Source organism: Rhizopus delemar, genomic scaffold, assembly GCF_000149305.1.
Source record: "Rhizopus delemar RA 99-880 supercont3.5 genomic scaffold, whole genome shotgun sequence".
Taxonomy (NCBI): domain Eukaryota; kingdom Fungi; phylum Mucoromycota; class Mucoromycetes; order Mucorales; family Rhizopodaceae; genus Rhizopus; species Rhizopus delemar.
Genome location: NW_027137831.1, coordinates 1362283 through 1385378, shown reverse-complemented (window position 1 = coordinate 1385378; position 23096 = coordinate 1362283). Strand labels below are relative to the sequence as shown.

General features: G+C 36.2%; 7 protein-coding genes across 7 annotated transcripts; 3 read left to right on the top strand and 4 right to left on the bottom strand.

The window, feature by feature from the left end:
- Nucleotides 1-1096: 1096 nt before the first annotated feature.
- RO3G_07282 (uncharacterized protein) lies at nucleotides 1097-1474 on the bottom strand (the record flags this gene model as incomplete). The annotated part of the gene is made up of 2 exons (XM_067661872.1): nucleotides 1097-1324; nucleotides 1448-1474. The coding sequence occupies 2 exons, from the start codon at nucleotides 1472-1474 to the stop codon at nucleotides 1097-1099; spliced, it is 255 nt and encodes an 84-aa protein (XP_067517973.1).
- Nucleotides 1475-2386: 912 nt separating this feature from the next.
- On the bottom strand, nucleotides 2387-4817 carry RO3G_07281 (uncharacterized protein; the record flags this gene model as incomplete). Its single annotated transcript, XM_067661871.1, has 6 exons — nucleotides 2387-2680; nucleotides 2730-2912; nucleotides 2968-3618; nucleotides 3671-3738; nucleotides 3860-4247; nucleotides 4308-4817. 6 exons carry the CDS (start codon nucleotides 4815-4817, stop codon nucleotides 2387-2389), a joined length of 2094 nt encoding a protein of 697 aa, XP_067517972.1.
- A 1205-nt stretch (nucleotides 4818-6022) lies between these two features.
- RO3G_07280 (uncharacterized protein) lies at nucleotides 6023-7842 on the top strand (the record flags this gene model as incomplete). Its single annotated transcript, XM_067661870.1, has 10 exons — nucleotides 6023-6041; nucleotides 6204-6237; nucleotides 6297-6398; nucleotides 6448-6522; nucleotides 6574-6718; nucleotides 6769-6861; nucleotides 7041-7300; nucleotides 7361-7426; nucleotides 7561-7744; nucleotides 7828-7842. The coding sequence occupies 10 exons, from the start codon at nucleotides 6023-6025 to the stop codon at nucleotides 7840-7842; spliced, it is 993 nt and encodes a 330-aa protein (XP_067517971.1).
- A 308-nt stretch (nucleotides 7843-8150) lies between these two features.
- On the bottom strand, nucleotides 8151-12768 carry RO3G_07279 (uncharacterized protein; the record flags this gene model as incomplete). Its single annotated transcript, XM_067661869.1, has 4 exons — nucleotides 8151-8863; nucleotides 8923-11140; nucleotides 11194-12543; nucleotides 12637-12768. 4 exons carry the CDS (start codon nucleotides 12766-12768, stop codon nucleotides 8151-8153), a joined length of 4413 nt encoding a protein of 1470 aa, XP_067517970.1.
- A 1257-nt stretch (nucleotides 12769-14025) lies between these two features.
- On the bottom strand, nucleotides 14026-15950 carry RO3G_07278 (uncharacterized protein; the record flags this gene model as incomplete). The annotated part of the gene is made up of 8 exons (XM_067661868.1): nucleotides 14026-14310; nucleotides 14368-14605; nucleotides 14659-14797; nucleotides 14855-14923; nucleotides 15150-15292; nucleotides 15347-15467; nucleotides 15520-15594; nucleotides 15650-15950. 8 exons carry the CDS (start codon nucleotides 15948-15950, stop codon nucleotides 14026-14028), a joined length of 1371 nt encoding a protein of 456 aa, XP_067517969.1.
- A 1629-nt stretch (nucleotides 15951-17579) lies between these two features.
- RO3G_07277 (uncharacterized protein) lies at nucleotides 17580-19229 on the top strand (the record flags this gene model as incomplete). The annotated part of the gene is made up of 7 exons (XM_067661867.1): nucleotides 17580-17586; nucleotides 17633-17745; nucleotides 17788-17869; nucleotides 17917-18188; nucleotides 18248-18749; nucleotides 18802-18945; nucleotides 19042-19229. The coding sequence occupies 7 exons, from the start codon at nucleotides 17580-17582 to the stop codon at nucleotides 19227-19229; spliced, it is 1308 nt and encodes a 435-aa protein (XP_067517968.1).
- Nucleotides 19230-20738: 1509 nt separating this feature from the next.
- Nucleotides 20739-21727, top strand: RO3G_07276 (uncharacterized protein; the record flags this gene model as incomplete). The annotated part of the gene is made up of 5 exons (XM_067661866.1): nucleotides 20739-20877; nucleotides 21006-21194; nucleotides 21248-21448; nucleotides 21499-21632; nucleotides 21695-21727. The coding sequence occupies 5 exons, from the start codon at nucleotides 20739-20741 to the stop codon at nucleotides 21725-21727; spliced, it is 696 nt and encodes a 231-aa protein (XP_067517967.1).
- Nucleotides 21728-23096: the final 1369 nt, after the last annotated feature.

Here is a 23096-nt window from a genome sequence, read left to right as displayed (position 1 = left end):
TACCATAACTATTGTAACAATAAATAGGTATCCTTGAGTCTCTTTGCTTCTTGTTCCTTGATTTAGCTATGTTCCATAAAGATGCGTGATATATTTATCTGCAATAAGGAAAACGAAGATGGGGTTTATTGGTATTTGAATGAGGTAATGAATAGATGTTTACAGTTTCCCGTCTTGTCAATGGTATTGTTCTGGGTATCCGCAGCTAAAGTTTTGCGTTTTCTCGTGCTGAAACGCTTAGACTTCGTGACCGTCCAAGAAACACACATATCATCGTACAAGGATAATGTATCCAATAATAGGTGTGTTTGGGCAACGTACGTTGGTAAATCTATTAAACAACCAGGTAACTCAATATTCCCAATTTCCAACATGATATAAAATGCATCGTTCAAAAGGTTGAACAAGTAGAAAAATTCATGGCGACCAATCACTTGAAACATAAAAACTCCATGCAAATTATGGACACCAATTGAATTCCTAGCAACTAAGGCGAGTCATACGAGGACTTTGGCAATAACAAACTTGTTGTCCATTTGGCTGAAGCATTTCACTTAACCAAACCCAAGCGTTGCTCCCCACATCATATCATCAAGGTTGCTAATACATGCATCTGAACGATCCTGACATATTGTGACGACTGCGGTCGCCTTGCATTCATTGTTTGTTGTAGCAGTCCACCGAAATAGGACCTTCCCTCTTGTGTTTTCGAAAAGAGGTGTTAAGGCCGGTTCAATGAAGCGCATCAGTAACTCCTGTTCCATTATCGTGTTGGAGATCCTATATTCTGGAAGCTTTTGCAGTAACATTGCAATCGATTTGGCGATTCGGAATTCGTCATGCGGAAGATCTCCCTTCAAAAGAACAAGCCGGGCTGTCGCTTCGTTCTAATCAATGCATCGGGTTCTGACATTCTAAGCATAAATAAATTAATGAATAATTCATTCTTATCTGTATATCCACTCATATCGAGCAGAGACAGTGTCTTAGACAGGAGACCGAGCAGCCTACCATGCTTATTGATATGATATCGAGTTTGCAGATCATCCACCATTTGACCAAGCACCGTATTCGAAATATATGTCTAGCTTGGAGGTTAGCCTGGAGGTTTCACGTCCTCGTGAAATTGCAGTGGTTTGACTAAAAATATAGACGATAAGGCCAAAATGTGTTGGGCATGATATTCCAGGCAAAAGGACCCATCTTCGTCAATCATGGTTTTCACATAGCATTGAAATTGATAGAACGCGTTAGAGATATCAAATCCGTTCACAACATAACGGTCATTTGCAGCTGACGGCTTGATATTCAGTTTGACCTTCCACTAAAAAAAGTAGTTGACAATGGAATGGCTTTGCTTTTGGGATTCCAGTCCCTTATGATCCTTTATGATCCTTTATGGTCTTTTATCATGCCTTTGTTTTTCTTTCTTTATTAAGACGCTTACGGAAACATTTAGAAGATTGAGTGGCATTCTACACTTTTCAATCTTCAGGTCGAAAAACCTGACTTTATCCTGAACTGTATAGCGAACATAGTTTTTTTTTGGCTTTGCCTCCTTCATACGAATGTCTTCATCTTTTGAGTCCTCTACCGACATTGGGCAAGTAAGAGAAGACTCGCCAAAGGTTGCATTTTTCAAGTAATCAGTGTGAGTGGCAATAGCTTCAACAATAAACTCATTCTGATCGACAATGTATATGGACTCAGGGCCATCATTCTCATCAACGTCATTTCCATTTCTGTCTTCATATAAAAATAATGTATTGATGGTAACTTGTAAAGAACTGAAAACAAAACATGAAGAGAGAGAAAAAAAAATGCATCTCTCTCCAATTTATATTTTTCGAATGTCAAGAACGACTTTGTTTCTAAAGATACGACTTCCATATTTCTGAAAATACAAAATTTGATTTTGATTAGACCAAAGCATAGGTTTTGGCTTGCCCGCGACATCATCTTTCATTGGCAAGCGACATTCATTTTGATTGGCTGTGATTTTGCTTGTTGGAAGCACTGTATGTACATGAACACATGAAATCCCTTGATGTTTCTATTTTTATATTTTATTTTTGTAAGATGATTAAAGGAAATAACATTACGCATCATATCAGAGTCTCATTTCAGTCAAAAATAGTTTGTAATACAGAATATACATTTTGCTTGGAGACACACTTTGTACCTCGGGTTACACAGTTAACGACGAAAAGCAGACCTGTCAACAATTGTGATCATCATGCTGCCTTAATAAACTTAAAAATTATGCTATCCAACAACCAGCTGTGATCTTTAGCACAATAGCAGTAGTGATGCTCATTCATAAAAAAAAATTCTTTTATCTCACAGAAACAATGAAAAATGATTTTATAATAAATTAAAAGTAAAATTACAAGTTATCGAGATCAAGCTCTTTGCCTTCTTTCAATTCAAGTTCAATCATTTTCAATAATTCTTCATCTTCATCATATTCTTTCATTGGCTTGACTTTATTGACTGGCTTTAACTTGGGTAGTGTAGCTGGTATAGGTGGCAGCATCATCTTTTCTTGATTTAATTCTTCATTTAATTCAGCTTTTCTGATAGCTGCCTTTTCTTCTTCTGTAAACTGGCGTTCTTTAGCAGGGCGTAATAATTCATCTAACTTCTCATTATCGATGGCTTCAACTAGATCATTAAATTGCTAATATAGAGCATTAGTACAAACTATAACTTTATCGTATAATATTTACGCCACGATATTCTCCTCCCACAAAAATTTGAGGAAATTCCTTAATTCTTCCTTGTGTACTACCGTTGTTGTTTGCTCTCTTGGCATATTGTCTAGCACTTTCACTAGATGCAACATCTACTAAGTTAAATTTAATGCCATTAGATTTAAGCAATTGTTGTATTTGTTCTTGATTCCTCTTGATCTATAATAGTAACTATCAGTATTTTCCCCTTACAATCATAAAAAAATTTTCTTACGACAGAGTTGGCGCTCACAGAAGAATAGTAAATTTGTACTTTTTTGGGATCCAAAGGGGTCAAGATTGGCTCAGGTTTTTGATATTCGGGTAAATTACCCAAGACACGCAATAAGGTCTTACTTTTACTTTCAACTAAACTAGGTGTAGGACGCAACTTGGGTAAGTTGTTGGGCTTTGGCCAAGAGACAGCCTGAGTAGGTAAATAACGTTCAGTCCAGCTTTCTCTGTTTTGTCCTTGTGACTTTTTCAATTGGTTCATTTGATCCTTTTGATTGTTTTGAAGATGATCAAGTTCACTTTGATGCGATTGTTCAAGATCTTGGATTTGAACTGCAAATGTATGCTCTTGCTGTTCAAATTCTTGGAGGATCTTTTCGAGATGGTCGTTAATGGCCTCCTCTGCAGGGTTTTTTTCTGCTGCTTTTCTCGTTTCTTCCAATTGTCTTTCTAATTCTAATTTGTCGTCTTTATGTTTCTTTTTGAGAGCCAAGATGCTAGAGCTTTGAGCAGTCTTTAATTTACGAAGTTCTTCTTCGTGGTTTTCTTCTAAGCTCTGAATAGCCACTTGTTGTTCCTTCAGAAGCTGATCTTTTTCTGCTAATGCTTGCTCATGTAAGCGAAGACTTTCTTCATGTGTCTTCTTTTGTATCTAAGTCGATGTGTTACATAAACTGTATATTCGCTGTTGTTTTATCATTTACCTCCAATTGCTTATTTAAATCTTCTATTTTTCTGAGCGCCTCTTCTTTGTCTTCTTCCTTTTCTACAGCTTGATTGTCCTTAATTAGAGAGCGGAGCTCTTCTAATTCTTTTTCTTTATTTGCCAACTGATGAACCGCATCCAAGTTCTATTTCGTTTTGTTATTATCTTGTATATGACGTAAACAAACAACTTGCCTGTGACTTTAATTCTTCCAGTTGAAGAACAACTTGATCAACTTCAGGTGCTTTTTCATCAATCAAGCGTCTTTGTTCTTCCAATTCTGCTTCCTTTTGTTCCAATAATCTTTGTTTTTCAGCCAGTTCTTCCTCTTTATCAGATTGCACAACAATAGAAGGAGGCGCTGTATTGAGTTGTTCTAATCTGGATCTAAGCTCTTCAACTTCCTTTTCTCGTAATGATAGTTCTTGTTGCTTATTCTTGAGTTCTTCTATTTCTCTTTCTTTTAAAGTCAATTCTTCTTGCTTCACTTCATGTTCTTGCTGTTCTTGAAGTTGTCTTTTCAAACGTTCAAGTTCCGCTTGTTGGTCAGCAATGAGCTTTAAGTTTTCTTCATTCTGTAGTTTCATATGTTAGCTTGGAATTAGTGCAAAAAAAAAAAGCTTTGCTCTCTTTACCTTGGCTTTCAGACCTTTAACTTCTTCTTTCATTTCACTGATAGGAAATCTTTTTGTTGCTGCTGCTGCTGCCGTTGCTGTGGTCTCTTTTGTTGTTGCCTTTGATGCTGTGGTTGCTGCTTTTGTTGTTGCTGTTGCTGTTTTTGATGTCTTTGTTGTTCCTTTTGCTGTTGCCCTTGCAGCTGTAGCAGCTGTTGCCTTTACTGCTGTTGCTGCGGTTGCCCTCATACTGCTTGCCAAACTAGGTCGAGTGGTTTTGGTCTTGACAGTAGAAGCAACACTTGTCGGCCTTGAAGGGGGTGGTGATTTTTTCGTTGTGGACAAGATAGAAGCACGTGGGTTGGCAGGCTTTGGTAAGTGGCTATCAATAGAAGACCGAGGTGTAGTCTTTTTAGAGGCAACAGAGCTATTGATAGCTTTAGGACTTTTTAGTTTTGATGTCTTTTTGATGCCTCTTTCTTCTGTGCCATTTGCTTTTTTTTCTTTTTTCCTTGGCCCCAAACACACCATTTTTCTAAGAAAAATAAAGAGAGAGAAAAGAAAGAAAGAAAGAAAGAAAAAAAAAAAAAGAGAGAAATAATTAAATGACACACTGTTTGTATTTCGCTTTTTGCTCTTTTTGGATGCACGCCACGACGCACAACAACCTATTTGATTTCCTTATTTGTATCTTATTTTACACATAGTTCAGGTCATACTTTCTTTCTATACCAAGTTGTCGCAAGTTTAATTTTCTTGTCACTTTTGGTATGGAAAGACTGTATTGCTTTATTTTAATCCAAAAAGATAAAAAAGATCAGAGATGTATTTAACGGCTGAATAAATTCTAACTCGTGCATTAATAAACGTTATTTACCTAAACACTTCATTATGTATTCAGCTTTATGTCTTTATGAATTGTTTTACAGAATGATATGACCTAAACAATACACAATTGGTTTATAGGTTTGTATATGATAGAACCATGAGAATCTTAGGTCATTTCATGAATCAAGTTCGTTTGCAAGTGTTTGGGTATGGCGACTTTAAATCTTAGAAACTGGTTTGTTATTGGTCTTTGATTACTTGAGTAATCAAATGTTTCATTTATTAGTCATTTAAATGTTCACCACGTTTCAAGTATAATGAATAAACAATAATATACACGTGAGTAGATTGGAGTTGCCACCCTTTCCCCTTCCCCTTCCCCTTCCCCCTTTTTAAAGAAATTTGAAGTCGGGGATAGAAAAAAGGATTGTCTCCCTTTCAACGGTAACCAAGGCAATTAAGTCAAAATTGTAAAAAGTACCTACGAGATGTTCAAGCTTTTTTTTTTTTTTTTTTTTTTTTTTTACTTATTTTTTTTTATTTGTTTTTTATATCTAATTAAGGTAGAGTTGAAATGAGAAAGTATGTACTTTTATTTTATAAATTATGGCAAAATATCTTTATGAGCACATGTTTTCCCTCAATGTTCATGCTCACAATGCTTCTTTCACTTTGTATCTGTTGTTTTCGTTCTGTTTATAGAGGATGTGTACAACGAAAAGGGGAAGATATCGGAAAAATAAAAGTTTAATTCAGAAAAAAAAAACTTTTCATTTTTTTTCTTCTTCGGTGTTTTTTGGTTTTAATGAGTGGCAGTAATAAGAAAACCTTGCATTTACGTTCACAAGGAAGAAGGTAATTTGTGTTGAAGAAGCCCAAGAAAACTAAAATAACTTTTTCTCTTGTCAATGATAGGCCTTGGTACCAGTAAGTTTTCCACTACCCATCATATAGACAAAAAAAAAAAACTAGATCTAAAATCAGATATTTAGTCCTGATGGATCAATTGCTGATCCTTACTTGATTGGCATCGCAGGTTTCTATTTTAAACAGCAGTATTTATTATTATGTACTCATATTACTTAAAAGGCGGTAGTGCAAGTGGAAAGACAAGTGTTGCAGAGTAAGAATAAAGACAAGAGAAAAGAAAAAAAAAATGAATAAATGATTTTTTCTGTGTAGACGTGTCTTGAAAAATCTTAGTGTACCTTGGGTTGTAATTTTATCTATGGATTCATTTTACAACATCTTAACACCCGAACAAAGCAAATTGGCTCACCAAAGGTAAAATATATAAAAAATACGAGAAGCGTTATTTATGTGTTATAATTAGTCGCTTTGATTTTGATCATCCTTCTGCTTTTGATTATGACTTATTATTTGATACTTTAAAAAAATTAAAAGAAGGGTAAAAATTCATTATTTAGTAATAGAAGTGGGAAATTGATCGTATGATTAGAAAATCAGTAACTGTACCAATCTATAACTTTTCTACTCACGCAAGAGAAGAAAAGACAACGACCATTTATGGAGCCAATGTGATTATATTTGAAGGTATTTTTGCTTTGTATGATAAAAGGATTAGAGACATGATGGATGTGAAGGTACACACTTTTTGCATAATGTGTCGTACAGAAATTCATCTTTAACCTAGGTATTTGTGGACACCGATGCAGATATTCAATTAGCAAGAAGATTACAAAGAGATACTCTTTATAGAGGACGTGATGTTGAAGGCATTTTAGATGTAAGGTTACTTGTATATGTTTATTTGTATACTTACATCACATAGCAATATACGAGATATGTTAAACCTTCTTATGATAACTATGTTAGACCTACCATGAAATTTGCTGATATGGTATCTTCATACACTAACATTATACAAATACATATATAGATTATAACTAATGTGTTTTATAATAGATTATTCCAAGAGGTCTAGAAAATGTGATTGCCATTGATTTAATGACGAAGCATATTCAGACGCAATTAAATGAAAACGTCATTAATTTTCGCTTTGGTTTGTTAGATACACCAGTAAATGAAGAGATACCAAGCAACGTCCATGTGCTACCTGGAACAAACCAGATAAAGGGTATTCATACCATTTTAAGAGATTGTAAAACAGAAAGAGATGAATTTGTATTTTATGCTGATCGACTGGCTGTGTTATTAATGGAATAGTAAAATAATATTAATTAAACAATTTATATTTAAAACTAACAAAACAAAATTTTGTATAGTGCAATTAATTTGCTTCCTTCTGTGCCCTTAACAGTAACTACACCTATTAATGAAATCTATCAAGGGTTAAAATACAGTCAAAAGGTTTCTACTACTATCCTTGTCATATTATTCAATGCTAATCTTGCAAGTAGATCTGCGGTGTTTCTATTTTACGCGCTGGTGGAACCATGGAAGCTGGTTTAAAACGTGTATTTAGTGATGCGACAATTGGTAAATTGTTGATTCAGACAGATCCAAATACTGGGGACCCGGAACTTCACTACTGCAAACTACCCAAAGATGTATGCGACTACAATATTGTCTTGATGGATGCTATGGTAGGTACAGGAGCTGCTGCACTCATGGCCATCCGTGTCTTGCTGGACCATGAAGTACCAGAGGTAAATAAATGCCATTCAGTCTTTTCGTTTATTAATATGTACCCAATTATAGGATCGAATCATCTTTGTATCTTTTCTTGCAGCACAAATCGGACTGACGGTGATTAGCAATGCTTTTCCTCGTGTAAAGATTGTTACATCTATGATAGATCCGGGTCTTAATAAAGAGAAGCTTTGGATTGAACCAGGCATTGGAAACTTTGGAGGTAAAAAAAAAAAAAAAAAAAGAAAAAAAAGGGGGGTTTTATATGAATTTTTGTGTCTTACTTTATAATAGATCGTTATTTTGGTACAGAAGAAGATGAAGATTAAAAAATAAAAAATAAAAAGTTACATTTCAATAAAAAAATTTAATAGATGAAAAAGGAAGGCACTCTAATAAAAGGGTAACCTCTCTATTTCCTTTTTACCATTGATTACCACGATCATACATAGGGTGCGTTGATACGAGGTGCGGTGGCTGTGAAATCATGTGAGGATTTGTCCATCCAAATGAATTGTCTTGCATAATAGGTTCAGATATACTTTGTGCAAACAATTGATGATCTGCCAATGCTTCTTGTTCTTTTGCACGCTTTCGTCTTTGATAGACCTTGTAAAACACTACAGTAGCTGCTGCATACACGACTACACCTATAGAGACACAAATACCAATCAATGCACCCTTTGATAAGCCTCCATTCGATTTTGTGCCACTGTTAGTACTGTTACTAGTTGAACCGTTGGGATCATTCATACTCTGTTGACTAGAGACATTAGAAGTAGAAGCAGCACTCACAAAATAAGACGAATCGAGCAAAGTAGCTAATTGACCATTGGATGTTGAATACAGCGCTGATGTCCTATTCTCTATCAAATTCTGGAGTTCAGTCACTTTATCTGCAGGAATAGCCATTGATACAACGATTCCAGAGTCGCTAGTGTTTGTATCTCGCTTTTTCTTGGCAGAAGAAGGAGCGCTTGTGATGGTAATTACAATCACATCGTCAGCTGTAATATTCAATGAGTTACTTATATATACTGGTAATGCTTGTACAAATTCAGCAGTTAATACAGCATCTTGAACCATTTGAGGATAGGAGAGTTGCGTAAACTTCATTGTTACATATGTACTTGTTTCTAGTAAAAATAAAAGGTGTTAGTACTATGTAAATCATGGTTTTTTTTAGGTAACTTACTTGGAATAATAGCGTCCACATTAGGTGCAATGTATTCAGGAATGCTTTCATCAGTAGAGGCTGTAGAAGAAGAGGTAGCTGCTGCTGTTTCGGTGGATGATGTAGATGAGGAAGAAGAAGCGGAGGATGAGCTAGTTGTTGTAGGAACAGAATAAGTGAATCCACTTAGCCATGAAAGAGTTTGATAATGGTAAGTTGATGTGGGCACAAAGACAGTAGTAGTAGTAGACGAAGAAGATGTTGTCGTAGTTGTAGTTGTAGTGGTCGTAGTAGTAGTTGTAGTTGTTGTGGTGGTGGTGGTTGTAGTAGGTGTAGTTGAAGTAGAAGGTGTTTCTGTTGTAGAATGATGTGAGGTATCAGTAGCAGTAGCAGTAGCAGTAGCTTTATTCGTTGGTGTCTCGGTAAGGCTTGTAATGCTATCAGTAGATTTCTTAGTGCTACTTGTTGTTGTCTCACCATCTGTTACTGTTGCCGTTGCCGTTGCCGTTGCAGAACCATTAGCAGAAGGGCTCGTATGAGTTTCTGTCGCGCTTGTTTCTGTTATAGTAGCAGGCGTTTGATTGGCTGTGCTAGTTTCTTGATCTGTAGATGATATTTGAGTATCTGTTGCTTTGGCAGATTCATTACTTGGGCTAGAGCTGATAGTTGAACTCTCAGTTGTTGGGGTAGCTTCAGAAGTTGTTGCTACGGTCGTCGGACCATCAGTCTTTGTTAACGAAGTGCTGTCATTTGTGGAATTAGATGTAGCTCCTTTTGTGTCACTACTGGTTGTGATAGTTGATGTAGTTTCATCGGAACTAGCCGTATTTGTAGGCGTAGGCTCCTTGTCAGTATTAGTCGAGGTAGGACCATCACCAGAAGATGTAGGAACAGGCTCTTTTGTCTTGCTGTCAGCAGTGCTACTGGCACTATCGGCAGCGGTTGATGTAGTTTCATCGGAACTAGCCGTATTTGTAGGCGTAGGCTCCTTGTCAGTATTAGTCGAGGTAGGACCATCACCAGAAGATGTAGGAACAGGCTCTTTTGTCTTGCTGTCAGCAGTGCTACTGGCACTATCGGTAGCGGTTGATGTAGTTTCATCGGAACTAGCCGTATTTGTAGGCGTAGGCTCCTTGTCAGAATTAATCGAGGTAAGACTATCTGTCTTGTTGTCACCAGTTGTGCTGCTAGGCTTAAATGTAGTGGAAGTTGGTGCTCCATCGGAAGAAGTTAAAGTAGATTTAATTGTTTTACTATCACCGATACTAGTACTAGCATCATCCGTTGAGGTGATTGTAGCATCAGATGTAGCAGTCATGGTTTCATCTGTTGTGCTACTGGCGCTAGTACTAGAGTCACCTGTAGCTGTCGGCTTATTGCTAGATGCAGTAGAAGTGGGTTTGTCATCGGTGGGGGTCGGAATAGGAACAATTGCTCTACCAGTACTAGTGGCAACAGTAGCACTGTCTGTGGCTGTTTCTGTTGAATCTACATCAGATGTAATCGCTGATGTAGGATTTTCAGTATCAGAAGCGCTCGTTTTTGTAGAAACTTCTGTTGTAGTCTTGTCATTCGAATTACTGTGGTCTGTTGTATTGCTGCCATCACTACTGCTGTTAGTAGAGGTAGGTTTGGTAGTATCGGATGCTTTAGTTGGTTTTTCATCATTTAATGTTGTGGAGTTTGTTTCAGTTTCAGTCGTTGTTGAATCACTACTAGTAATGCTTGTTGTACTGCTATCAGTAGAGCTTTTAGTTTTGGTTGGCTCTTCTGTATTAGTAATTGAATTATCTGTTGTGGTAACTGTAGTTTTAATTGTCGTTTTATTTGATTTTGTGCTTGAAGGAATTCCTCTGTCAGATGTAAAAGTAGGGCTTTCAACACTAGTAGCTGTTTCTTTATGAGAAGTTCTCGTAGGTCCTTCAGACGATGCTGTTGTCTCTTTAGAAGTTGTTTTGGTAGACAGTTTGCTGCTAGCTGTACTGGTTTCTTTGTGAGGAATTGTTGTAGGCTCTTCTATAGATGCTGTGATCGTCTTATGAGTTTCGGTGGTTGTGGACTCTTTTATACTAGATGTAACTGTTGCTTCGTGAGAGCTAGATATTGTATGTTTCTCGCTATTGGTAGTGTACGTTTCTTTATGAGTGCTAGGAGTTTTGGTAGGCTCATCGCTGCTAGTAGTTGGTGTCTTTTTGTGAGAAGTGGTTACTGTAGCACCCTCCTTACTAGTCGCTGTTTCCTGAAAAATAATTATTTTAATGGACTGTTCACTAAATTTGTCTTTGTACTTACATTATAAATAGTGGTTGGTGAACGGTCTTTACTACTTCTGCCAGTTGTCGTAGGCTTCTCAGTAGTCGTAGGCTTTTCTGTCGTTATCTTGTGAGTACCGATAGACTTCTCAGTAACCGTAGACTTTTCAGTGCTTGTGGGCTTCTCAGTAGTTGCAGACTTTTCAATCGTAGTCTTGTGAGCACTGGTAGACTTTTCGGTTGTCGTAGGCTTTTCTGTCGTTATCTTGTGAGTACCGATAGACTTCTCAGTAACCGTAGACTTTTCAGTGCTTGTGGGCTTCTCAGTAGTCGCAGACTTCTCAGTTTTTGTCTTGTTAGCACTAGTAGACTTCTCTGTCGTTGTCTTGTGTGAACTGGTAGACTTTTCGGTTGTCGTAGGCTTCTCAGTGGTTGTCTTGTGAGTACTGGTAGGCTTTTCAGTGGTCGAGGATTCCTTGCTCATTGTCTTGTGAGTACTGGTGGGCTTTTCAGTAGTCGTAGACTTTTCCGTTGTTGTCTTGTGTGAACTAGTAGATTTCTCAGTGGTTGTCTTGTGAGTACTAGTAGACTTTTCTGTCGTTGTCTTGTGTGAACTGGTAGGCTTTTCAGTGGTCGAGGATTCCTTGCTCATTGTCTTGTGAGTACTGGTAGGCTTTTCAGTGGTCGAGGATTCCTTGCTCATTGTCTTGTGAGTACTGGTAGGCTTTTCAGTGGTCGAGGATTCCTTGCTCATTGTCTTGTGAGTACTGGTGGGCTTTTCAGTAGTCGTAGACTTTTCCGTTGTTGTCTTGTGTGAACTAGTAGATTTCTCAGTGGTTGTCTTGTGAGTACTAGTAGACTTTTCTGTCGTTGTCTTGTGTGAACTGGTAGGCTTTTCAGTGGTCGAGGATTCCTTGCTCATTGTCTTGTGAGTACTGGTGGGCTTTTCAGTAGTCGTAGACTTTTCCGTTGTAGTCTTGTGTGAACTAGTAGATTTCTCAGTGGTTGTCTTGTGCGTACTGGTAGGCTTTTCAGTGGTCGAAGATTTCTTACTCGTAGTCTTATGAGTATTGGTAGACTTCTCGGTCTTTGTCTTGTGAGTACTGGTGGGCTTTTCAGTAGTCGTAGAAACTTTATGCTTGCCTGTTGACTTTTCGGTTGCTGTAGACTTGTGAGTGCTCGTCGATTTCTCTGTGGTAGTCTTATGAGTAGTTGTGGACTTTTCAGTTGTGGTTTTATGAGTACTCGTTAATTTTTTAGTAGTGGTCGACTTTTTTTTGCTTGTTGACTTTTCTGTAGCCGTAGCCTTTTCAGCTTCAGTTGACTTTTTGTCTTTTGCAGTCGTTGTTGTCTTTTTTTTGGCGGTAGATAATTCAGCCGACGCTTGTTCCTGAAAAATAAAAATAAAAAAAAAAGTTTATTTAATTACAATCAATTTTCGTTTTGATTCTTTCTTTTAGAAGCGAAAAGAACAATGTCTTACTTTTGCTTTTGTATCCAAAGAAACGTCGGCATCCCGTTTGACATGAGCTTCAGCAAGTTGAATGCACGCGAATGCAACAAGAACAACTAATAGAAAACGAATGAAATATAGATTTATTTTCCTTTTTGACATAAACAGAATAGCATAAAGGAGAGAAAAAGAGGGTATTAAAGAGAGGAATGGGATCAAAAAGTGAAAGAAAGGAAAAAAGGATGTTCGAGACACAAATAGTAATAATAAAAATAAGGTGAAATTTACACAATAAAGATTTTGAGTAACACACCGTATATTATGGGTGTACAACAAGACACACAAACTAGGCCTAAATACACGTTCTTTTCCTCTTTATTTCTTTGTTTCCCTCTTCCCAAAGGGCACAGTTGCCTTTCTTTCTTGTTGAACGTGCCATTTTTTTCCATAAGGGAAAACTTTTTAAATTGCACTCTTCTCATATTCCCAATTTCCAAATTATAAAAGAAAGAGTGGATCGAATTGGGATTCATTCTATACAATCGTCCTTGTCATTTCCTACTTGTAAACCCTTTTCCTTTATGATTTTAGATTTCTTTATCTTTCTCACTTGCGCGTTTGAAATAGGTCGTGAGCAAGAAAGCGCTACAATCACGAGAGCAATTATTGTGTGTCGCGGAGATCGACTGCGAGATACTGGTACTGAGAAGACCTTTCTTTTTTCTTCTTGCTTATGCTTAAAAATGAAGCTAGCCTAGGCAGAACCCTTGTTTACAACTGCTTTATGTAATCAGCATGGAGCAAATTCAGCCACCTCCAGCGCATGCTATCCTCCTCTCCTTTTTTAAATAAAAGGAAGAACCGTTTATTATCTGAGTTTTTTAATGCATCTTGCAAGTGCAACTCGGTCTGCTTTGCGGACGGAATCCTTTAATATTGTATTTGAATAGCTATTTAACTGTACTTGCCAAAGTAGCTGTAATTTGAAAGTTTCTTGAATAAAAATATGACGATCTCATTCTTTGTTCTTACCACCTGGGGTTTTTGTATTGTTCATTCGTTTCGTAAACTGAAATCAAGAATTATCAAAAGCAGTTCTTCATATAAATCTGTACAACGCTTTCTTTTTTTTTAATTTATTTCCTTACCGTCCAATACTTTCCTCCCCTTTCAAAGCTTACAAGTGACCATCAAAGGGGATTTAAAGCATATCCTTGACAAAAACGACAAGCAAGGTAGGAAGGTATGCTATTAGAAGGGTTTGATCTTCATATCTAATTGAAATTTTTATCGATTCGAATTCAGTTTTCTCTTTGCAGTTTTCCTGTAGTAATAAGCTACAAAAACCACCTCTCGTCTTTACCCACATAAACACAATTTAACGATTTTTAAAACAAAGATATAAAAGGATAAAAAGCTTTAAGCAACTAAAGTATATTCTTGATTATTAACACGATTGGCTGCTAGTTTGCATTCATGATCCCAGTCGATTATGTGAAAGATAACGATCAATTCACACACTGATTTTATGATGCCACTAATAGCAACTCCAGACCAAATGCCCTCAAGTCCCCACTGACATTGATAGGTTAAATAAAGACCAGAAGGCAAGCCAATCAAATAATATGAAACAAGATTGAGGCCAGCGACGATTGTTTGTTTACCTAATGCGTTTAATGTACAGGAAAGAACGATTCCAAATCCCTAGAGTGTAGGTGAGAAAAAAATGACATCAAATTTAAAACCTTGTCACTGTGTTACCATAATAAAGTGGCATAAACAAGCAACCGTCAGCAGCTGTACAATGGCCTCAATGACATCCGAATCCGTAGTAAAGTGATTTGCAATTGTCTCTCGATAGACATAAAGCAAAATGGCGTTGAATAAAGTAAAGATGGCCCCGGAGCATGTGGATAGAATGACGCATAATTTAGCTTTTCTTGGTTCATTGGCACCCAAAAGATGTCCTAGTCGTACAGCCATACCTGTAGAAAATCCACTAGAAAATGATTTTTTAAAAAAAAGGTTTGTTTTTTGTGCATATCTATTTACGCAGGGATCATCAACAATAATGTATTGATGGTGAGAACAACCGACTGTGCAGCCAAACTTGTTTGACCGAGCACACCTGTCAAAAGAGCACACACTTCAAACGCCCAATCTGTGGAAACACTCAGCATGCCGGGAATGCCTTTTTAAGAAAAACAATGAATTCTTTGTTTTTATCGTTGTTATTTGTATGTTTTACCTAATTTTAAGAATTCGCTCCAACCATCAAAGGCTTCTTTTGTAAGCCCAGGCCAAAAGGATTTTAAAGCTTGCGAGAAATAAGTTAAATAAATAATATAAGACAAGAGAAATAAGAATGATATGAAGGATACATGAAGGGCAGCACCGATATAAGACAGATTTAAATAAATAAGAAAGAAGTGATTAGATACAATATTGATAGGGAATAGGATGAAAACGATATACATTGTGATCTTCACTTCACCTAAATACAAAATTTAGGTTATGATTATGTATTCGTATACGACTATTACCAATGGATTGTAAGAATTTTCTTATAGTTGTATTCGCATAAGATAGGAATAGATAAGGAATTGAAAAAATAATGTAAGTTTGTGCCATGCTGGCCAGTTCTGGATCTTGGCCCATGGAAACCAAGATGAATTCAGCATTGACCCTGAAATACGTTTCAATTATCTCAAAATGGTCTTGTGTCAATGTTTTTGCTTACCAGACAATTGAAATCAAAGTGCCAAAAACAAACATAACTGCTAATCCCCTTTGAAAGATAACTCCAACCGTATGAGGGTTTTTTGCTCCAGTAAAAGCTTGGGCTACTAATGTATCGATGGCTAATGAAACGCGTTATTGCTCAACAACCCCCCTTTTCTATCTGCATCTTACCTGTCAAAATACCCGTACCCATAGAAACCCCCGCCACAGTCGCAAATAAATAACCGAGGCTTGCTACTGCCATATCTATAAACAGGTCTACCTTAGCATGTCATTCACCTTTCTCTTTTTTAATAAAAACCTCGAGAACCAGCCTTTCCCAAGAACCAAACATCCCACACACGATTGCCAAGCCCGACGAGAAAAGTGATGATGAGAGGAATACTGTAATGCAAGATGGATACCAATTCATCCCAGATAGAGTCATCATTGATCGCAGTTGTCTCACTTGTAGGCGATGCTATGCTATCATAACCACCATCTGTTCTACCGGAAAATTCTTTCTGGTCTTTATATTCACTAAATTCTGATAAAAGGCCATTGGCTTCTTCATCTTTTGCCATCAGCTTTGTATAGTACATTAAAGAAGGTAATCGCATCATCTTTAAAGAGAGAGAAAGAGAGAGAGAAAAGAAAGAAGGAGAAAGCTATGTATTTATAGATGTATTTGTTATTGTTATCCAAATAGAAAAAATGACAGGTAAATTACGAACAGATAAGAAATGTTTAGGCCATAACTGGTCTTTTGTGAGCTTTTTTTAAACTTCATTTTATATCCGTTCCCCCCCCCCATCTTTCTCTCTCTTTGTTTATCTCAAAAGCAAGTTGGTTACTAGATTCATGCAGTTTTATCTCCTGCAAACAAACACTCGTCCGTACATTCGGGATTACTTGTTACAAAATAAAGTGTTTCTGATGCATACAAAAACGACCTGGTTTATTCCTTGTTCTTCATGTTCTAAAAATACCCAACAAACATTTTCCCTTGTTTAAGGTCTTTTTTAATTGTACCTTTTTTTTTCATTTCACTTGTTGATGCATTGCGAGTCATGTAGATACTGAAGAGAGAGAGAAATACGTCAGATTGGGTCAAGAAAACTTATTCGATTGATGAATAATATCCTTTTTTTTATTATTATTTTTTCTTTTTTTTTAAAAAAAAAAAAAAAAAATGCCGAATTATTTCAAAACTCGAGAGTCAAAACCACAATGTATCTTTTTATTCTAGAGTGACATCACGTTCATCCATTTCCTTTTTATATTCATTTTTTAGATTTGTACTAAAGAAAGCGGCTGATACAGCGTGGGGAACTTCAAGTCGGATGGGTTTTGTCAGCTGAACAGCCGATCCAGTAAAAAAAAAGAGAGACCCTACTGATGCATAAGGTGTGGATTAGCTCAGACCAAAAGAAAAGCCCTGCAGTCACGGAATGTACGTTCCGTTTCTTATTTTTTCCGACCCTCTTTTGTTTTTCTCAGTAGGGCTCATCTCACCTCAGTGTTTGCTTCACCGTTACGCGAAGACATGGATGGTTACTTCAATCACACTTTGTTATCTATCACACAATGCTTTAGATTCCTTTTTTTCTGTAAAACTGACTTACTCTCTTCTTTCTTAAAAAAAAGAGAGAGACATACTATAGCAGGATTCATGCTTTTTACTGCTTTGTTAAAGGGGAAGATACAAGCGTTCTGTTCTTTCTAGTTGACTGATAACACACGACATTGTTAAATACAGCGTGTCTCCTTTTTTATGTATTCATCAATAGCCTAATGAAATCAATCGGTTTATTTTATTGCTTTCTTTTTGCCACTTTTGGTTTGTTGATAAAGTATTCCTTTACCTTTTTACCCAGTTTGCGTGACTGAAGATTGCGCGTAAATAAAACCCCGGTTCGCAAACCAGAAATCAGTAGACGCGTTTGAAAAAAAAAAAAAAAAAATCAAACGTACCTTGAAGGGTCCATTCTTTTTCTCTCTCTTTTTTTTTTTTTTTTTTTTTTTTTTTTTCTTTTTTTTCTCTTTAAATCATGGCATATAAAAAGTTCATTAAAAATACACGGTTAAGAAAGTCAGTGAATGTAAGAGGATAGATAAAACTGTGGATGATTGAAATTGATAGTTTATAAAGAAACAAATATTAAGTGTATGTTATTGTTGTAATGGACTATTTGATTTTGACAAAGAGGGTAAAAAGCAAGCCATGTTGACGTGTCGTGATTGTCAACGTCATGGTCGGTAATCATAAAATATGTCCCTGTTGTTGTATTCATAATAAACATAGCACATGCCTTTTGTTCCGAATTAAATGAAGCAGCAGCAAAGATAGTACAGAGTTACGATTGGCAGTGTATTGACTGTAAAAGTTGTTTGGTTTGTCTATCAAAAACAGATGAAGTAAGAAGCCCATTTCCTTTATTCTTTCTCACTTTTCTGTAGGATAAGATCGTGATCTGTAATTATTGTGATAGAGGATACCACACATTTTGTTGTAATCCATCATTAGAACATATACCTGAAGGTAGAACAGATTTCGTTTTGAAAGCATTTCGCTCAACCACCTATTAGGTGACTGGTACTGTGATCAGTGTTCAAGTATGCCATCACCCCCTTATTCTCCTACAAAACAACAAGATGAAATAAAAGTAAAATTACGATTGACACTCAGTCCCAAATTAAAAAAAGAAAGGAAATCAAAGGCAGCGAGAGATCAAGATGACGAATTGTATTACAAAACTTTTGGACTTAAGCTAAGTGTGGCAGAAGCTGATATCCAACGAGGCATACCCAGTGAGGAGGATAAAGAGAAATTTGAAAAGGCGTTATTATTACCAGAAAAGGTAAACGGATGGGGAACCTTTTTATGGGGGTTTATTGATCTTTTTTTTTTAATGTTTAGACTATATCCACTCAACAAGAGCTTTCAAAGATTTCAAAGATTTCATTTGGAAATTATTTAATTGATACGTGGTACATTGCACCTTATCCAGAAGAATACAATCAGAATGATATACTTTATATCTGTGAATACTGTATGAAGTACATGAGGAGTAGCTTCATCACAAAACGACACCAAAAGAAATGCACAGTCAGATACCCACCAGGAAATGAAGTGTATCGTGAAAACAAGATATCCATCTTTGAAGTCGATGGAAGAAAGAACAAGATTTATTGTCAAAATTTATGTTTAATGGCAAAGATGTTTTTGGATCATAAAACGCTTTATTATGACGTTGAACCCTTCTTGTTTTATATCATGACCGAAGTGGATGAACATGGATACCATTTCATTGGCTATTTTTCAAAAGAAAAGAGATCAGCCATGAATTACAACGTCTCTTGTATTCTAACCATGCCAATCTATCAAAGAAAAGGCTATGGACAGTTTTTGATCGATTTCAGTAACGTACAAGGTTGCCATCACAAGTACTCTATGCTAATCTATCCATGTAGGCTACTTGTTGTCTAAAAAAGAACACAAGGCAGGCACACCTGAAAGACCCTTGTCTGATTTGGGTTTATTAAGTTATCGAAGCTACTGGAAGACGGCTGTATTTAAAGAACTAAAACTTCAAAAAGGACCTATTAGCATAGAAGGTAAAGCACGTCATAACCTCACGCATGATCTTAATATCGCAATAGACATATCAAATCATACAGGCTTAACACCCGATGATATTATTTCCACATTAGAGACCAATCAAATGTTAAACCATGATCCTGTCACCAACACTTACTCCATCCTAATCGACCCAAAGACCATTGAAGATCATTTAAATCATGTAGACCAAAAAGGTTATGTTCAAGTCAATCCAACAAAATTAACTTGGACTCCATTTATCCTATCCAAAGATAGATTATCTCAATTATTGAATGAATAAATGGGTACTTTTTCATTTTCATTTGTATATAAAAAATAAGGTAGCAACTTGGGAGAGTAGTCTCCATTCTGTTAACTACGACAAGGTAGTATCCGCAATAACTTTTTGCTATGACCAGTGAGACATCATCCCTTTACTTTACTACTCGAAACTTTGTAATATATAAAGTAATGAGGAATGCAACACTATACAAGGATAGTGCTATTAAAGTATCCATTTACAGATACAGGGATCCCAAAGAATCCCAAACTAGTCTGGAGACCTTCCCTAACGCTTTGGGGATTGAATGACAAGCATTCTTGTATGTGTAGTTGGCGTCAAGTGCGGATCTTCCCTGTTGCTATAAAGAAAAAAAAAAAAAAGGAAAAGCCGGTAATTTCCTATTTATATGAAAAATAGGATAGAAAAATTTTTTTTTCTTCTTTGTGACTGATCATATCTAAAAGAGTGTCACAATTTCAGCCAATCAAAATAAAACTTTGATCCTATACTTTTGAAACAAAAAAAAAAAAAAAAAAAACATGGGCGTTTTAAGAAAAGATGAATATGAACTCATTCTAATTTATAAACCAGAGAATGATGACTTACAGAGTTATATGCTTCTTTTCTAACCAAATTAAACAGGACATCAATGTTTTCTTCACCGCGTTCTCTCTCCACAGTTGTAAGCTTTTTGATATAATTCACTTCGACCTTTCAAAATCTCCTGTTTAGCTTACCCACAAAATGATGACTCAAAGGAAATAAAATGAATTGAGTTAAAAAAGAGTGAAGTAAAGCATTTCACTTGAATATTGAGTCTGCCAACAGTTGATTATCAATAGATACTGGACGTTACTCATGATTTTTAAACTGGCATTTCAATCTTTAATTGGCTTGTCTGATCTTTGTGTATTTGCTAGGTTGATTTGACTCTATTTCCTTTATAGGATATTTAAAGTATTAGATTTCAATATGGTTCATAACATGTCAATGAAAGACTTGATGCTATAATAAAAAATTACTCTAGGTTTAATGCTTCAACAAGTGTCTTTTTGTTTTTTTAAACTTTCAGCCATGATTGCTAAAGTCTCCAAACTGTCTTCCTTGCCTGTTTTCAATCATGAGCTAGACAAGCTATTGATCATCAAGGCTGGACAGAATAAAATTCTTTTTTTGGTTTCAATGAATAGCCATTAAAATATAACATTGTCATAAAAGAGGATTGAACTTGAATCAGGTACTGTCTTTTAAAAGAATTCAGAATCTAATGATGAATGGCACACGGTTAGTGACCAGAAAAAAAGAAAGTCCCCTCACTTGCTATATGAACATGAATCACTATGCGTACCATTTGTTAGTTTACAAGGTTATGAAATGCATGAGGCGCAATGCAACTAAAAATAGAAATTTACTAATGCCGCAGTAATCCAGTTACATCATTGGTCAGCCCAGATTTTATTTTTACACGTTCAAATCTGGTTGTTCTATTTCTTGGTTTTCTTTTTTTTCTTTAATTTTTTTTATAAAATGTCGTATGGATATAATAATAACCAAGGCTATCCATACCAACAAGGTGGATATCAAGGCTATTCTCCTTCTGCTCAACATCGTCCACCACCACCTGGTACACCTCAACAACAACAACAACAAGGCTATGGAAGTTATGGTAGACCTCCTCCACCTCAAATGAATCAAGGAGGTTATCCACCTCAACAAAATTATGGCAAGTGTTCCATAGAGATAAAGAGAGAGAGAGAGAGAGAGAGAGAACCAGACACTCATGTGTACTTTTAGGCAGACCACCTGGACCACCTGGTTGTCCACCCGGTGCGGATGCACAATTATGGGGTTGGTTTACAGCGGTTGATTCAGATCATTCAGGACAGTTATCGGTGGATGAATTACAACGCGCTTTAGTCAATGGCGATTGGAGTCCATTTAATATTGAAACGGTTCGTACGATGGTCAATATGTTTGACAAAGGTAAGAAGAAGATACAAACAAGAAAAGGAAATTGATTTATTTCATGTTGCTAGATAACAGTGGCACGATCGATTTTAATGAATTCGCTGGATTATGGAGATACATTGAAGATTGGAAGAGATGCTTTCAAACATTTGATCGTGACAATTCAGGCAATATTGATCAATCAGAGATGAGTATGGCATTAAAATCATTTGGTTATAATTTATCGGATCGATTTATAAGTACTTTGATTCAAAAGTTTGATAAATACGGTAATGGGTTTCAACAAGTGGTGTAATGAGGTATTCATCTCTTTCAATAGGTCATTCAGCACAGAAAGGAAATGTTACTTTTGATAATTTTGTTCAAGCATGTGTGACTGTAAAGACACTGACCGACTCATTCAGACAATTTGATACAGACAATGATGGTTGGATTCAAATTAATTATGAACAGGTAAAAAGAGAGAGAGAGAAAAGAGCATCATCCCATATCCCATGTATTCATCTTCTTTCTAGTTCCTTGAACTCGTCATTCGTCAACGTCCATAATAACTCTAGTATTACTAATAAATGATATATAAAAAAAAAAGGTTTTATTGCTCGGGAAGGACTTTTAAACGTGACCACAAAATTTGTGGAAAAAAATTTTTTTTTTTTCTGATTTCGAAAAGTATAAAAAGAGGCTTTCAGTGTGCACTCTTTTGTTTCTTTAATCAAAAAAGTAAGAATGCAGCCACGATGAAACGCCTTGTCATTTATGGCCCCGGTGTTTTGTTGCCAGAGATCTATGATTTCTACGCATTCAAGAATGATGTCTTCCCTATATCCCCGAAAGGGATAGAAGCGAGACTTTCTTCGTCATTAAGTTGATATGTGAAGGTTTCGTGCCGACTGGAGACAATATTTTATTATTATTTTATTGAATGAAAAACTTGAATGGCGACGATGAGAGAAATGGTTGATCTTTCTCTCTCTTAGTCTTTACACACTTGTGTGTAGTTTAAACAATAGGCCCCCCCCTTTTCATCTGGTATTTGTTTGGCTCCTTTGACACTCACAGAATTTATGAATCCATTGTCGTCTGTCTACAATAATGATGGACTTCAAAGCTTTAATATAGAATTAATTTGCAATAGCATGGTTTCATTCGAACCAGACATGGTTTGTTTCAACCGTAATGTTCTTGCCCGTGTATGTTGACAGTAGTGACTACAATCTCCAATCTAAAATAGATTCTATGCCATCACTTTATATAGAAAAATGCCCGAGAAGCTTGGATGAAACCAAAAAAATAAAAATAAACAGATTGTGGCAAAAGTGATTCCTTCTTAAAAGCATTAAAATATCAGTGTCGTCATTGGATTGGCCAATCCTATTATTGCTTTTGATTTTTTATGTCTTGCCACTTGTTCATCTGATGAAGTCCACACTGGTCATCTCTTCTCATTCTTTTTGTCTAGCCTCTTTTGTTTCCAGACAGGCAGATTTTGGGAATATATTTGCCACAGACGTCAATGCTTCTTGTGTCCAAAATGAAAGAGTTTGACAAGTACACGATACACATCTGCCTGGGTCTGAGCAAAGTTGGATTGTCTTTCTGTTTCCTTTCATGTCTTATACACACCTCTCCCCTTTTTTTTTATACTTGACACTTCATGAAACATATCAAAGACTTTATCCATCAATTGCATCCCCCTTTTTTTTCCTCTTGGATTGTCGTTGGAATCAACACGCCTGTATCCTATTTCTTCATTATCCCTACTGTCAATATCAAGCTTATCAGTAATATTGTCGTTGTATCAAAATTTGAAGTGAATTTTTCATACATCATTAGACAGATCTCCTTCTCTTTATGCTTGAATCTGTTTCAAAAATACTAACGATTAATAAAGCCTATTGAATACATGAAGTCAAAAAG